General features: G+C 35.9%; 1 protein-coding gene across 9 annotated transcripts; it reads right to left on the reverse strand.

Moving 5' to 3' along the window:
- Positions 1 to 968: 968 nt before the first annotated feature.
- Positions 969 to 14,111, reverse strand: LOC128673840 (uncharacterized). 9 transcript variants are annotated; one of them, XM_053751974.2, is made up of 5 exons: positions 13,962 to 14,111; positions 13,412 to 13,446; positions 2,666 to 3,809; positions 2,079 to 2,252; positions 969 to 1,176 (listed from the first exon to the last, which is right to left on the reverse strand). In XM_053751974.2, the coding sequence occupies exons 3-5, from the start codon at positions 3,788 to 3,790 to the stop codon at positions 1,036 to 1,038; spliced, it is 1,440 nt and encodes a 479-aa protein (XP_053607949.1). In that variant the 5' UTR covers positions 3,791 to 3,809; positions 13,412 to 13,446; positions 13,962 to 14,111; the 3' UTR covers positions 969 to 1,035. The 9 variants fall into 9 exon arrangements, with proteins under 9 accessions (XP_053607949.1, XP_053607956.1, XP_053607952.1 ...); XM_053751981.2 differs by having other exon boundaries at positions 2,666 to 2,747; positions 13,962 to 14,108; XM_053751977.2 differs by lacking the exon at positions 13,962 to 14,111 and adding an exon at positions 13,824 to 13,910.
- Between the last annotated feature and the right edge of the window lie 200 nt (positions 14,112 to 14,311).

A 14,311-nucleotide genomic window follows, 5' to 3' on the forward strand; every position in this document is an offset into this window, starting at 1 on the left:
TTTTTTATTTTTCAGTAGTATGACACTAGGAATGTAATTGATATGAACCGATGAAAAATTAATAAATTCCCAATTGATTGAGGGAAGTTAGTTTTAAAAATAGAATGAATTTGGCATAATTAAAAAGAATAGATAAAAATGATAATTTTACGATATTGTTAGTGTATAATATTAAATGGCCAGTGTTATTAAAAAATATGTGTTCCAGATTTTTTACAATATCAATGTAAATATTGTAAAAAATCTGGAACACATATTTTTTTAATATAATAAAATAATTTATATTCACCCAATTAGTATAAAATGTATTAATATTTTAGAAAACCTACTATTTTACGTATGAAAATTACGAGTATTGGACTCGGGAGATTGATTCCTTTCGGACCTTGTCTAACAATGAACTACCTTTTAAAGTATTGTCGTACAAATTGTCAATGAAGAATTTTGAGTTTAATTTTGCCATCGCATAGACATCCAAGCAGGACCCGGATACCTCAACAAGGCTTTGACAGTAGTCTTAAACCAGATTTAAAAATCAGTATTATGTATCTACACATAATACTGATTTATAAATCTGGTTTAAGAGGGTACGAAATAATGTAGAATATATTCTATGTAAACAGAAGTTATTGTTTGTTTAGGATAAGCCCGTTATTCCAGAAAAGTTTGCACAATGCTGCAAACATTTAACGCCTATGTCGTCAAGATAAATTTTAAATCACCCAAATCTCTCATCTCCGTATACCTATATCTGGTTTCGTAGATCGCAGTTTTCATAGATCATTACTTGCTTCCGGTGATGGAAAAACATAGTGAGGAAACATGCACACTGGTTGATTATTAACTTATGTGTGAAATGGAGATGAAAGACTCCATTAATAATGCCAAGAAAGTTGTTGTGTGTGTTTCATTTCACGTAATGACCACGACCCTCAGTAATGAGGAATACGACTATGAAGAAGAACAAATAATATTATTATTTTATTAGTTTTTACATTTCAACCGCGGACGGATTCGCGTATAGTACACAATTTTTCAGATTTTGGATTTGGACAACTTCGGTGAAATAGTGTTCTTTGATCGATATTCTTTCTTCAACGCTTCTTTCAGTGAATAAAATAATTGCGGGTAGTCTCTCATCACCATCCTAAATTGGTATTTTTCTAACAGCAGTACCTGTAGACATAAAAAAGAATATTATTGACCTAGACTATAGCACTGTTCATCATTATCAACATCCATTTAAACGTTCTCAATGCTCTGGCCTTCCTTACGGATGGACAAAGAGTTTGGACCACGATCCGCCACGCGAGCCCATCGCGGATTGGCGGGTTTTAACGACTGCAAATACAACCGGAACCAACGGCTTCACGTGCCTTCCGAAGCACAGATGTGCTTAAGATAATTACAGATGAGCTTAAGATAATTTTGGTCACCCATCCAATGTTAACAAAAAATAAACGCTGGCGAAGCCGCGGGCAAAAGCGAGTAAGTACATTCTAAAATTGAAAAAAGAAGTAAAATCGTTTATCCATACTAATATTATGAAGAGAAAAGATGTTTTTTGTTTTTATTTGTAATGAATAAACTCAAAAACGACTGGACCGATTTTCATGAAATTTGGTACAGATATAGGCAAAACATTCAAGAGTGATATAAGCTACTTTTTATTATGGTTTAACACGAGCGAAGCCGGGGCGAGCCGCTAGTTTTACGATAACAAAGATCAAACACTAGTGCATTAAAATCTATTTTTAATTTATACTGCTGTAAAATAACTAAATATATTAGAACAAATCACACAGATTGAGCTAGCCCCAAAGTAAGTTCGAGACTTGTGTTATGGGATATATTTTATAACAAATACATATATAGATAAGCATCCAAGACCCGGGCCAATCAGAAAAAGATAATTTTCCATCATGACCCGACCTGGGATCGAACCCGGGATCTCTAGGTTCAGAAGCAAGCACTTTACCACTGCGCCACCGAGGGCGTTATACAAAATTATGAAAAGACATGTTAAAATTGCTCACAAAATAAGACTTGTAAGAAAAACCTAAGGGGAGTATCCTAACCGTGCAAGAAGAGGCTGCCACCACAGAAGATGCCCTGAACTCCCTGTCGGTAACCAACGATAGCTCCCCGAAGTAGTCCCCGTCAATGAGGTGCCCCACCTCCTCGTGCTGTGCCGAGAACACCGCCAGCACCCCGGCCTCCACCAATACCAGACCTTCGCTTTGTGCTCCAACCTGATCAACATCAAAGAACTTGATAAAAAATTAGTATAAGGAAGAGTTAAAAAAATAAACTTATGACAGATTAAGAAAGACCATTTAATAAAATAAAAAAATTACAGATTGAGTCTTTTCTTTTTAAAATTTGATAACGATGAATTAGAATATTTTATTGGTCGTGTTTAAATAACATGGACGTCAAAGAACCTCACAAAATTTAAAGGCAAACATCAAAGAAGAAAATGCGATCCAGGCAAGAGTCACGACAAAAGCCAAAAATTGGTTTAATCATTGTATGGACAATGTAAGAAGTCACCCAAAACTTTATAAAACATAAATATAACTATATAAGCAATTTCTTTAGTTCAATTGCGGGAGTAAAAGTTTTATTAGATACAGTGGCTTTAAGAAATGATTTAAAATAATACCTCAGCAATCATGTCCTCCCTCAAGTAGATACGCTGTTTCACCAGCATAACGATCTTTTCAATGATTTCTTTTGGCCAATTGCTGAAATAAGGTATCCTCACTAAATTACGACGGCAATGCCATGATATTTCATCCTTCAAGGCTTTGGGCAGTGCACGGTATAGACCATGTTTATGCTCAATCAACTTTAGCTTCGCGGCTTCAAATCCGAAATATTGCTTCACTTTCAAACTAGTACTATCAGGTAGCTGAAGAGTCTTCACTAGGTTCATTAGATAATCCCTTTTCATACAAATCTCACTGTCATAGTATTTATCTTGTGTGATGTAGAGATACAGTTCTACTAGTACCCAATACCAGCATATGGCTAATAGCGTGTATTTTAAAAACTTCGCTAAAGGATGCGGGAGAACAGTTGAAAATTTGTAATCACCGCCGTCATCTTCCCATACGGTGTCATAATTCGGCCTCGACATGAACGAGACGAGTCTCCAAAATTGTGCGTTCATATAAAAACTATCTGAATTATTGCTTTCTGCTGTATATTTCATTATGAACATAATATGATAGAAGTCGTAATTTAATAAACTCAGCGAGACATTTACTGGGTTATTCATTAAAGTGATTAAAGAAACTGTGTCACTATAGTGTACGAATTGTATGACAACTAGTGTTATAATGACACCGACTCGAAGAAAGTGGCAAACAGTAGTCTTCGTTGTCGTCACAGCTTTGAGGTTCCAGTAGGAAGAGAGCTCGTAGACTCTAAATGTGGTGAATATTGTCAAAAAACTGATCATGCAAATGAAATGATTAGCTTTGCATATAGTACATTCTATGTTGTTGCCGTATCGCAGAAATGTAATGAAGACGACAGGTATAGACGAGAGTACATGGAAGCACAGCTTGGTACAGCAGTAGTGTTTGAAAGCCATATCTTCTTCTAGCACCACTTTTCTGTGAACGCTATCTATGTAGCCCGTGCGGGTATTGATAAATATATCTAGGATCATGAACAGTTCCATTAGTATTGCGAGGTAATATGCTATTAGCGGCAGGGTACATGCGATTAACGAGGTCATACAGAAGACGTGAAGTTTATACAATATTAACGCGTGAAGCATGAAGACGTCCCAGTAAAGTCTGAAATCGTTGATTAATGTTAACAAACGTGTATTTGCGAAACATTTGAGTTTACATTTATTACTATGTGGTGTTAAAACTTGCATGCAAATTTATTTAGGTGATAACATTGATTTAGGGTAGGGGAACACTTTGTCTCTTATCCTCAACGTAATTCAGGTTACATTCATAGTCATGTGAGTCCTCGAAGTCTAGGATCATGGTAAAAAAACAAACTTTTCTGGCTGACCGAACTGCCAGGCTGACTAACCACCGGCTGCCAGGTTGTCGTCAATTATTTGGAAATATTGTCGCTGTCAAGGCTTCTAATCTATAATGTAGACGTTTTTACTCGACCTATATACTTGAAATTTTGCATAAGAAAATATAGTTACGAAACGCGGCGAAGGGCATAAACTGTCATCTCGGTCAAAAGTATTATTTCCGTGGGGAAAACACGCGGATGAAGCCACAGGCAAATGCTGACATAAGACTGAATATGTCTTTAGAAACCAATCTTAAGTTGCGATCGGAATCACTCACCGAAATTTACTCAACGGATGGATGGTATTTCGGTGTCTGTGAAAATGATATTTACGATTTAGCCTCATGGCACAAGTACTGTAATAATAGTCCCTTCCTCTTATATCGGAATATGAGAGGAGAAAGAGATCATACCACTTTCTCCTCAAGGTCGACAACCAATCCCTTCCTGTGATATCAGTGTCTAAAACGTCCCGTTCGCTCACAATTGTACAGGGATGCTCATAATATGACTCATAAAATCCACTCATAAGCGTCTTTATAAACATTTTGATCTCAATTACTAACACCAAGACAATATAACGTAGGTTACTTAAAAATGTAGGTAACAAAAATATTCTAATGACATGTTTTGATAGATAATATTGTTTTTTTTCTAATCAATTATCATTTTAACCACAGAGTTTTATGTCATCTGAACAATGAGTTCTACTGTTTGGAAGTTGGGCTAAATCAAAAAGCTACATTCAAATGATCTGGGTTTTTGGGTGTCACAATCGAGGAGTAATTAATAAAACCATGTGTAATGGCTATTGAAATTTAAATATTTTCTCAGTAATCAATACATATTTCACAATAAAACATTAGGCGGGAACAATTCTGACAGATGACAATATATTTAAAATTGGAACATAGATTCTTACTGTGTAATATAAAATTACGGTATTTGTACTAGATTATAAATGCTGAATAAAGCATATGGCAAGGTCAACTATACACAGCAAAGTACACGCCTTAAAATAGGCACAAGATTGCAGAGTATAGCTTATAAAAATATTTATGAGAATTCCTTACTGGGCCAGAAGTATCCCTTATCCCAAAATCCTGGAATTAATCGCTAAGCCCGAACATGCCCTGTCGAATTATACAAATATACCGTCCTTTGCAAACATGCTTGTGTACATTGCTGTACAGTCACCTGTATATCGCGTTACCCAATAATGAGCTCTATGTCTCGGTAATAAGGGATTTTCGTTGAATTTTTATATATTGATGGGTAGTTAGATGTACTAAGTAACAAAGAGTATGCGAGGATAAGCTTTTAAGCCGTATAGGCATATTGTAGTTAAATTATTGGGGAGAGTTTGTTAAGATTCGAGAGTATGTAGTTTATTTCGGATTTAAGTATCTTCACACATGCAGCTCTCAACATAATACGTTCAAAATATGTATCATATCTTTTGAATTTATACTTCCAGTACTAGTGGCCCGTCCCGGCTTTGCTCGGGTAAAACCAGAACAAATTACACAAATACGTAAATTAATTTATGAAAAATTACATAATACGTAAATTGGCTACTTGACTTGTTGAATAAAAAAAATACATTAAATGAGCAAACACAACACTTAAAGTCCGCCGTTTAATTTTTTTGTATAATTAAATTAAATTTTTATCGATGAGCTAATTACGTAATTCACATTTTTTTTTGTTCTCATTAAAGTTCACTTGGGAATGATTTTTTACTCCAAAACAGCAGTCACACTCACACATATAAATTTAAATATAAATTTTGTTTTTTGACTTTAGAAAACAGTATCTGTTTTGGCCATGGATTTAGTAAATACTGCGTCGGAGTACCTACTAACTCCTTGGATTTGGCTTATAAGAAAGTAAAGTAAACTTTCTTCATAAAAAAAAATGGTTGCCTGTAAAGTCGGTTTTACGGGCGAAGATTTTACGTGACAACGTCTTTTTACGCGCGCGGCAGACCGATCATAGTTGAGTGGGAGAGAGACGCAAGGCATTCGGCGGGCCTCTCTCTCGTTCGGTGACTCATCGTAACGTTACCGGGCGTTACACTTTTTCATAAGTGACTCCCAGCCTCAACCTAATTTAAGACGTTGTCACGTCAAAATTGAGAGCCCATTCCAAGTTACGCTAACATACGAAAATCTTGTCTAAAAACTGACAAGTGTAATGCCGTACTAACCATAAAATTGAGATACAAATTGTTTTTACAAATTATGTTGAAATCAAGAATTGGGGAGTAGATAAAAACCCCGAGTTTCAAACCAAAAGATAAGGTTTCAATTCTGATAACGATAAGCTGTTATCGTGTTTCAATAGTAGTTCTTATTGCGTGTCATTAAGGTATTACAATTGAAACGCAGCTGTAGTTTAACTTTAGCAGAATAGACCAAGGTGATGTCAATAAGTCAAGTCAGACAATGTTAAGACAAGGACATCCTTGATTGATAGTTCAAAGGAATGGTGTTAAATTATTGTGATATCGCGCCATCTTGAAAATTTAACCGTCAATTTAATAAGTTTACATTATTTTTTACATAAAAGACGATTTTTGGTAAATAGGTAATTTTGTGAATTGGTTAATGGTAAAAAGCAGGTGTTATATATTAAAAGGTCTAATTTGTTAATAAACCAGTTTATTAAATGCAAATGCACATTTACAGATAAGGCACCAAACCACACATAGCCATAGACAAGGAATGGTTTAGTGATCTGACAGTGTAACGCCACGCATTATGACCTCTTTAGTCATATCGCGTGCGCGCTGGCATGATTTTTATTTCTTTCATTCTAAATTCAAAATTTTAAATTATTGTTCCACTTGATATTTTGAAATAACATTTTGACTCATTCATTACCATAACGATATCGGCACGTACCACACGTACGATGTAATAATAAAATATATATATAATGAAATATCTTAAATTATTTATAGACCCTTGAAGGGTCTGTATTTTACTTATCAATTATACTATTATACAACTGTCTGCCTGTGCCTATTTCTACTCCAACCTACCCTGAGATTACCCTACAACCTAACAACAGTAGGAAAGCGGACCCTGGGCTCCGATGCTCAACGGCTGAGTAAGAATCGGGAACGCGCTTAGACGAGAGAGAGAGAGTGAGGTAATATTTATTGAAAACCGACACACATGCAGTATATATATTTATATCCCTTACGCGGTAGACAAAGACAAGACTTATGAAACACGAAAGTGACGTTTCAATTTCTTCAACGAACTTAAATAAATACTAAAAGCACTCATATTGTTAAAAAACGAACATTATTAAACACAATAGTTAAAACTTTGTTCGTTGCGTAAACATGCTCATAGTAAATAATATACCCAAATAATTTCCCTTAAAAAGAAAACAAAATTATACGGATGTATATTAAAAGTACAAGACGACGACGTCCCAATCGCCGAAATCCAAAAAGAAAATTCAGAATTGGCGCTCTAGCGAATGGACACGCAACAGTATTTTCGCACATGTCTCAAATGGTCTGTCAGTCGGATGCCGAGGAACATGCGGAATGGAGACTGGAAGATGTAGGAAGGCTGATTTTAAGCTCTGATACTTAATAGCTGAGATAATATAAGTACTAACTAATCCATATATACTCGTATAATAAAACTCTTGCGTTACTAAGTGACTGACTGACTGACAGACAACGTACGGCTGAAACTACTGGGCGTTGAAAGCTGAAAATTGATGTGGAATTGGTTCCTAGGACAGTGTAGGAGGGCACTAAGAAGGGATTTCCTACAATTCCCATGGAAAACGGATTTTTACTCACATACGAAGCTGTGGGCAAAAGGTAGTATATATACTATATAAATGCGAAAGTAAGTTTGTTTGTTACCACTTCACACTTTATCTGTTCTACCAATCATTTTGAAATTTGGCACACATATAGATTGAAGTATGGAGAAGGATGTAGGGTAGACCTTTCGCCACGGAAAAATAAATGTCCCCGTGCGACATTCACGCGGTCGAAGCCGCGAAAAAACTAGAAATATATAGGGACACAGAATGAACTAGCCCCAAAGTAAGTTCGAGACTTGTGTTACATGATACTAACTCAACGATACTATATATTATAACATATACATATAATTAGACGTCCAAAACGCAGGCCAATCTGAAAAAGAACATTTATCATGTTGACCTGACCGGTGATCGAACCTGTGACCTCAAGTGTAGCATTCCTGCATGATAAGCATTAGGCTACGGAGGTCGTCAGGTAGAAATCGGAAAAACGCTCATATGAGAGGAAGATGGAGTTTTTTGCGGTCCCAATCGCCGAACTACCTCTGACTACTTAGTATATAAACACATATTATATAACCCAGTAAGTGATATTCGATATAGAACATTAACTCCTCGCTTGACATGGTAATGCGCAATCAGGCTCGATCAGCCTACAGCAAGATTTCGAAGTGTGGCCACGAAACGTGTGTATAAAATTAGAATGTACCTATATTCTATAGAGAGAACATACGTAACAATATTCTTCTTTTTGAAGAAGATTGTTCTTATATTCTTCTTTTTGAAGAAGATTGTTCTTTTTGAAGTGAAAACTTCTTTAGCGGTGTTGTGCATTTTTAGTGATGGGTAAAAAATGTAAAACTCGCGTCAGGACACGTGACGTGATCGAAAATTCGTGAGACGTCAAAAATGCACAACGTTAATATTCAAGTTTTAACTTCTGCCGGCATTCCCAGAGTTCAACCCGTTTTTTTTTCAGTGGGTTAGTGGTTGTAAATTTTGTTCAAGTTACCTAAAGCCATCGACTATTAGATAGGTACAGTTACAACTACTTACCGACATCTAGTGGCAAGTAATCGCAAACACACTAATGTTAAACTAAAACACTAGATTAAAAATTTTTTTTTTTTTAATCCTTTTATTGTCGTTAGAGAGCAAAGTGTGTAGAATGAATCATAGGATAGGCATTCAATACGTGAAAAAAAAAATAGTTGGAAACTTCTCTCGTCGGGAGCCGATCCTGGATGAACAACCAGGCTATAAATATCGTAATAATGCATTGTTAACAAAAATAAACGATTACATAAAATTTCAGTTCAATCGGTTAAAATATCTGCTTCAAAATAGAGTCGCGAGTTTCCACGCCAGTTGCAAGTTAAATAAAAGCTTGTTTGTTTGTAATAACTTTATTGCACGAAAATAAGTACATTAATCAAAATTAATGCAAGAAAGATGCATGTACAACGGCGGACTTATCCCATGTGAAGCTTGTGAAAACAGGCGTGTTTTATGATAGCCACGTTTTTAGTGGGCACAACTTTCGGCTGTCGATCAGCCATCTCTGTAATCCGTTCATCTGACGTCGTCTCGGTTGGTCTATATAAATCTGTGCAGTCGGTAATGCATGAGTATAGCTTTAATTTTATATCAGAAGTGTTGATCTCCTAATAATATGAACTTATATCACTTGTGGAAGTCTCCATAGTCCTTTTTATTATCGATAAAACCACATATTTAATGCTATATATACCATATATTTATTTAATTTAATTAACCACATGTTCAGATAAATATTGTCTTATATATGTTATCAACTGCCACTAAACAGCTCTCTCTCTCTTTCACATCTAAGCGTTTTTTCCGGTTTTTCAGCCGTCGAGCGTCGGAGCCCAGGGTCCACTTTCCTAGTTTTCCGTTTCCATTTCGCACGATCGTCAGGTACAAAATGCTAGCTATACTTGACGACATCAAGCCTCTTTCGGGTTAATTTGTCATGTTTCATTATATGAAATTTTCAATTCAGTTTTTACCCATAGGCAGTTTTTACCCATTACCCTATTGAATGTACGGTTTAAAAAAAAAACTTTCCATCCAGCTTCGTCACCATGATGTTCAAAGCGATGCCCGTCATTCAGGAACATCAGGCTATACATTATCGAGATACAGTTCGTTAAACTCTGGCGTATTCGGCGTACATTGCAGGTTTTCATTCGGGTGAATAAAACGCTCTCATACAAATTGCGCAATGCTCGTGTGTACGCGTCGACAACTGAGCGAGTTCGGCGAGAGTGTGTTGCCGACATTAAAAGTGGAATAACTCTAGAGAAACGGCACTTGGAATTCAAAAAGCCGACTTTGCGAGGCACTTCAAAAGTCACAGTCATCGGAGTTAAAAGTTATAAATGCTATGGCGGAATAGAGTTTGTCGTGAGTCTTGACGCGTGAGGACTTTTTTATGCCGCCTAGCAGGCAAACAGGCATGCGGCCAACTTGATGGCAAGTGGTCACCATAGCCTATCAATGCCGGTGTCACGTAACAATGCAAGCTGACTGCTGTTTGGCGACTGGAATAGATGAAAGTGAGGTGAGGTGACCCAACAAACGACGTTCTCTGTACCAAGTTCCACCTCTGGTGTGTGGATGAGCCTGTATTTAAAAAATATATAATACTTGATATTGCCCACAACTTCGTATGTGGGTAAAACTCCGTTTCCCGTGGGAATTTCAGGAAATCCCTTCTTAGTGCTCCCCTACATTGTCATAGGAACCTACACACCAAATTTCAGCTTCCTACGCCCAGTACTTTCGCTGTGCGTTGTCTGTCAATCAGTCACTCAGTAACGCAAGAGTTTTATTTATATAGATTATGTACTAAGCGACAGGATTTTATCCGTCGCGGCTTTGCTCGGGTCAAAACATAATTAACTATTACTTTTTGAGTTTATCGCGGACAGACACACTGACAAACGCGACAGAGGACTGTTTCATCAATGTATGCATGTTTGGAACATATTATATTAGATATTAATAGATTATTATTATCAGTCAATAATATAAATAATGATTTCTATTGTAAAGTATTTCGTACAAATAAAAATCTCTCAATGTGCCCCATTCCTGTGAGTCAGCCTTTTTCACATACACAGTGTAGGCACAGAGACTCGTGACCCACAAGCTCAGAGGCTTGACTGGCACAAAGGACTGCCTTTTTCTAACACTCGACATTACTATACACTTACTCTGTGATATTAATTTTACATTTTAGGTTTTTTTATCAATGTATTTCAAGGGATACCTTTTTGGAGAACTACACGAATCATCCGCTCATTAATCAAGAATACATAGGCATTTCTTCTCAGCAGTGGTCGTTCCGAAATGCCAGTTGCTTGTGAACAATATCAAAATCAAATCATTTATTTAGAAATTAGGCCTTCACAGGCACATTTTCACGTCATATTCTAAATTAAATTATATTTACCAAAGTTACAAACTACTAGCATACTAACTAATATAAAATTTGAAGTAAGAAAGTGCCTATGAAGGTCTAATTTCTGAGTAAATGATTAGATTTGACATGTTAAAGTCTCTAGGGAAAATAATGGCGCTCATTCCATAACATATTTTCTATGCAGAGGAAATTACGGCAAAAGAAAAAGATCATTTTCATAAATATTCTTAGCTAAGAACACTGGGGATAAAATTATCTATGACACATTATTATTTCTGATCAAAATCGGTTCAGCCGTTCAAAAGTTGTAGCGAAATGAATATTGAAAGTCGGTGGTTTTTTTATTTATTTATATAGTATGATTATAACGGATGGAGACAATTTAAGTATGAAAAAGAAAATTCATGTCAAATTCGTGTGAAAAACATCTTTGTTTTTCACACGAATTTGACATGAAGTGGGCCCTCAGACCATAAACACATTATATATTCTTATATATAATGTATTGGGACACGACTTTTGAGCGGGAAAACCGTCTGTCATTGTGTGTACCGTTAAGTGCCACATTCATGTTCAGTGCAAGGGTTCCACAAACTTGATGCGTCATTTTGTTGGGTCGTTAGGCGATTGGGATCGAGAGACAAGCCGCGATATCTATCACTCAAGTTTTGAATATTGGTCAATTCGTAGCGCATTCTTTTTCAGTGTAGTTTCAGTACATTTACGATGAAATAAATTTGTTTTTTCTTGTATCCGTCTTAATCTTATGTAGGTTTGTCGAAAAAAACATTGGATCGCTGCAATCAATGATTTAGTTACAAGTTTTTATTTAACTTATATGTTTTACGTATTTCTTCGGTTGGAATCTTGCAACTCAATTTTGAAGCAGATATCCATCTGATTGAGGTGAAATATTGTATATAAGTTTAATTTAGATTACAATTCATCATTATTACATGGTGTATCCAGGATCGACTCCCGATGAGGTAACTCCACAACGGTTTACTAGACCGACATGATATTTTTTTACGTCTTAAATGAAATAGGATCTCTAAAGACTAATAATAAAAGCTTGTGCAAAAAATGGCATTTAAAAACGTATATAAATTATGAATCCGTTCAGTTACAGTACATGGGCGGTTAGACCTCATTTCGAATATCAAGCTGTTCAAATCGCCAGCGACCCATTTTATTGGCGTTTCACTCCACTATTAGTCGTGTAAACAATTGTTAGATTTACGTATATTTCAACGTTTAAAACAAAATTCGGTCTCGAATAGGTTCGTGAATGGAGAAGGTACTCATTTAGCAAGTCCCAGGGTAAAACTAATTTTAATTTTATAAAAAAATTTACAGTGACTTACCTCGACGATGGTCTTACAATGACGACCTCGATGGCGCAGTTGTAAAGTGCTTGTCTCTGAACCGAGAGGTCCCGGGTTCGATCCCTGGTCGGGTCATGATGGAATATGATCTTTTTCTGATTGGCCCGGGTCTTGGATGTTTATCTATGTATGTATTTGTTATAAAATATATTATCGTTGAGTTAGTATCCCATAACACAAGTGTCGAACTTACTTGGGGCTAGCTCAATCTGTGTGATTTGTCCTTATATGTTTATTTATTTACCACGAGAAGAATTATAATATAGTTGTATATAGGAAATATACAGGAAAGTCGCATAAGATATTTCACTTGATTATATTTTATATTAAAAACAAGCTTTCAAGCTTTTGCCAGCGGCTTCGCCCGCGTGTATTTCCCACGGGAGCTGTTATTTTTACGGTACGAAAACACGAATTCTCTTAAAAATTCTCCAACTACATGAGCGCAAAATTTGTAGAAAATTGGTTAAGTAGATAAATCGTGAAGAGGTAACAAACAAACAAACTTACTTTTGCATTAATAATATTAGTTAGTCGTACGTAAGCGACTGCCCTTTATAAGGTAACTTTTATCGTTTCTATGGAATAAACTTCAACAGTATTCCCTAATAGTTTCGACATTGGAGTTTTCAAGAAAAGAGTCTATCGCTTTCTTAAAAAGTCGGTAATGCACTGGTTACCCGTATTGGGTTGCCGGTGTCCGTGGGCTGCGGTGTTTACTTACCATCAGGTGACCTGGATACTCGTTTGTCCACTATACTATAAAAAAACAAATTCAAATCATTTATTCAGAAATTAGACCTTAACAGGCACTTTTTCAAGTAAATTTTTATATTAAAGTAGTTTGTAGCTTGTGAGAAATACTATATTTCTCACAAGCTACATACTACTGGCATTTCGGAACGACCACTGCTGAGAAGAAATGGCGATAGAAACTCATTTGAACAGTGTTGGTCCCTATCATGCCAGAAGGGCACTTTATTGTTTCTTACAATTTCTTTTTTCTAATAATATATCAAATTACATAATGTATATATTAAAAAGTATGTATATATTAAAAAGTATATGAAAACAGGTTATGATTGTGATCCGAGTGCTGATAAGATATACTATATAGATGTGAAACAATTAATTACACAAAAATATATGCGGAACGAGTTGATCGGTTCCCTTTGGCAGCACCCGTTCACGAACTGACGCATGGGTCAGCTATAGCTCAACTATAATAGAGGGAACTTCACGACCCATCCACAAAATATGAAGAAACAACTTACACTCACATCCACACGTTTGCATTAGCAATAAGTAAGACTCTGGTTAAGGTTAGTTCTGGTATACTAACTCAACGATATTATAGTTTATATTATATATATATAAACATTTTACATCGGTTTCCGTACATATGTGCCTATAACAGAGGTGTTTAGAAGACATGTTATTATAGATAACGGCATAATAATGACAATGAAGGAACTATTGTAAGTTGGCGGAAGTATATTATCCTTGGAACTGTAATAATAAAATATTAAGTTTAAGTTAGGATTGTACTCACGTACGGCACTAATTTTTATAATCCACCGATGGGCAAAAGGCTTACACTTGACGGGCAAAGGCTGTCTTTCGT

This window comes from Plodia interpunctella, chromosome 11 (assembly GCF_027563975.2).
Source record: "Plodia interpunctella isolate USDA-ARS_2022_Savannah chromosome 11, ilPloInte3.2, whole genome shotgun sequence".
Classification (NCBI taxonomy): Eukaryota; Metazoa; Arthropoda; class Insecta; order Lepidoptera; family Pyralidae; genus Plodia; species Plodia interpunctella.

Excerpts from the sequence above, each read along its gene's own strand:
- LOC128673840 (XM_053751973.1), bottom strand. The coding sequence starts at position 4,600 with ATGTTTATAAAGACGCTTATGAGTGGATTTTATGAGTCATATTATGAG. Across the intron at positions 3,810-4,331 it reads CATCCGTTGAGTAAATTTCG|ACTTTACTGGGACGTCTTCA; the intron begins GTGAGTGATTCC and ends CAACGATTTCAG. Across the intron at positions 2,253-2,665 it reads GGGAGGACATGATTGCTGAG|GTTGGAGCACAAAGCGAAGG; the intron begins GTATTATTTTAA and ends GATGTTGATCAG.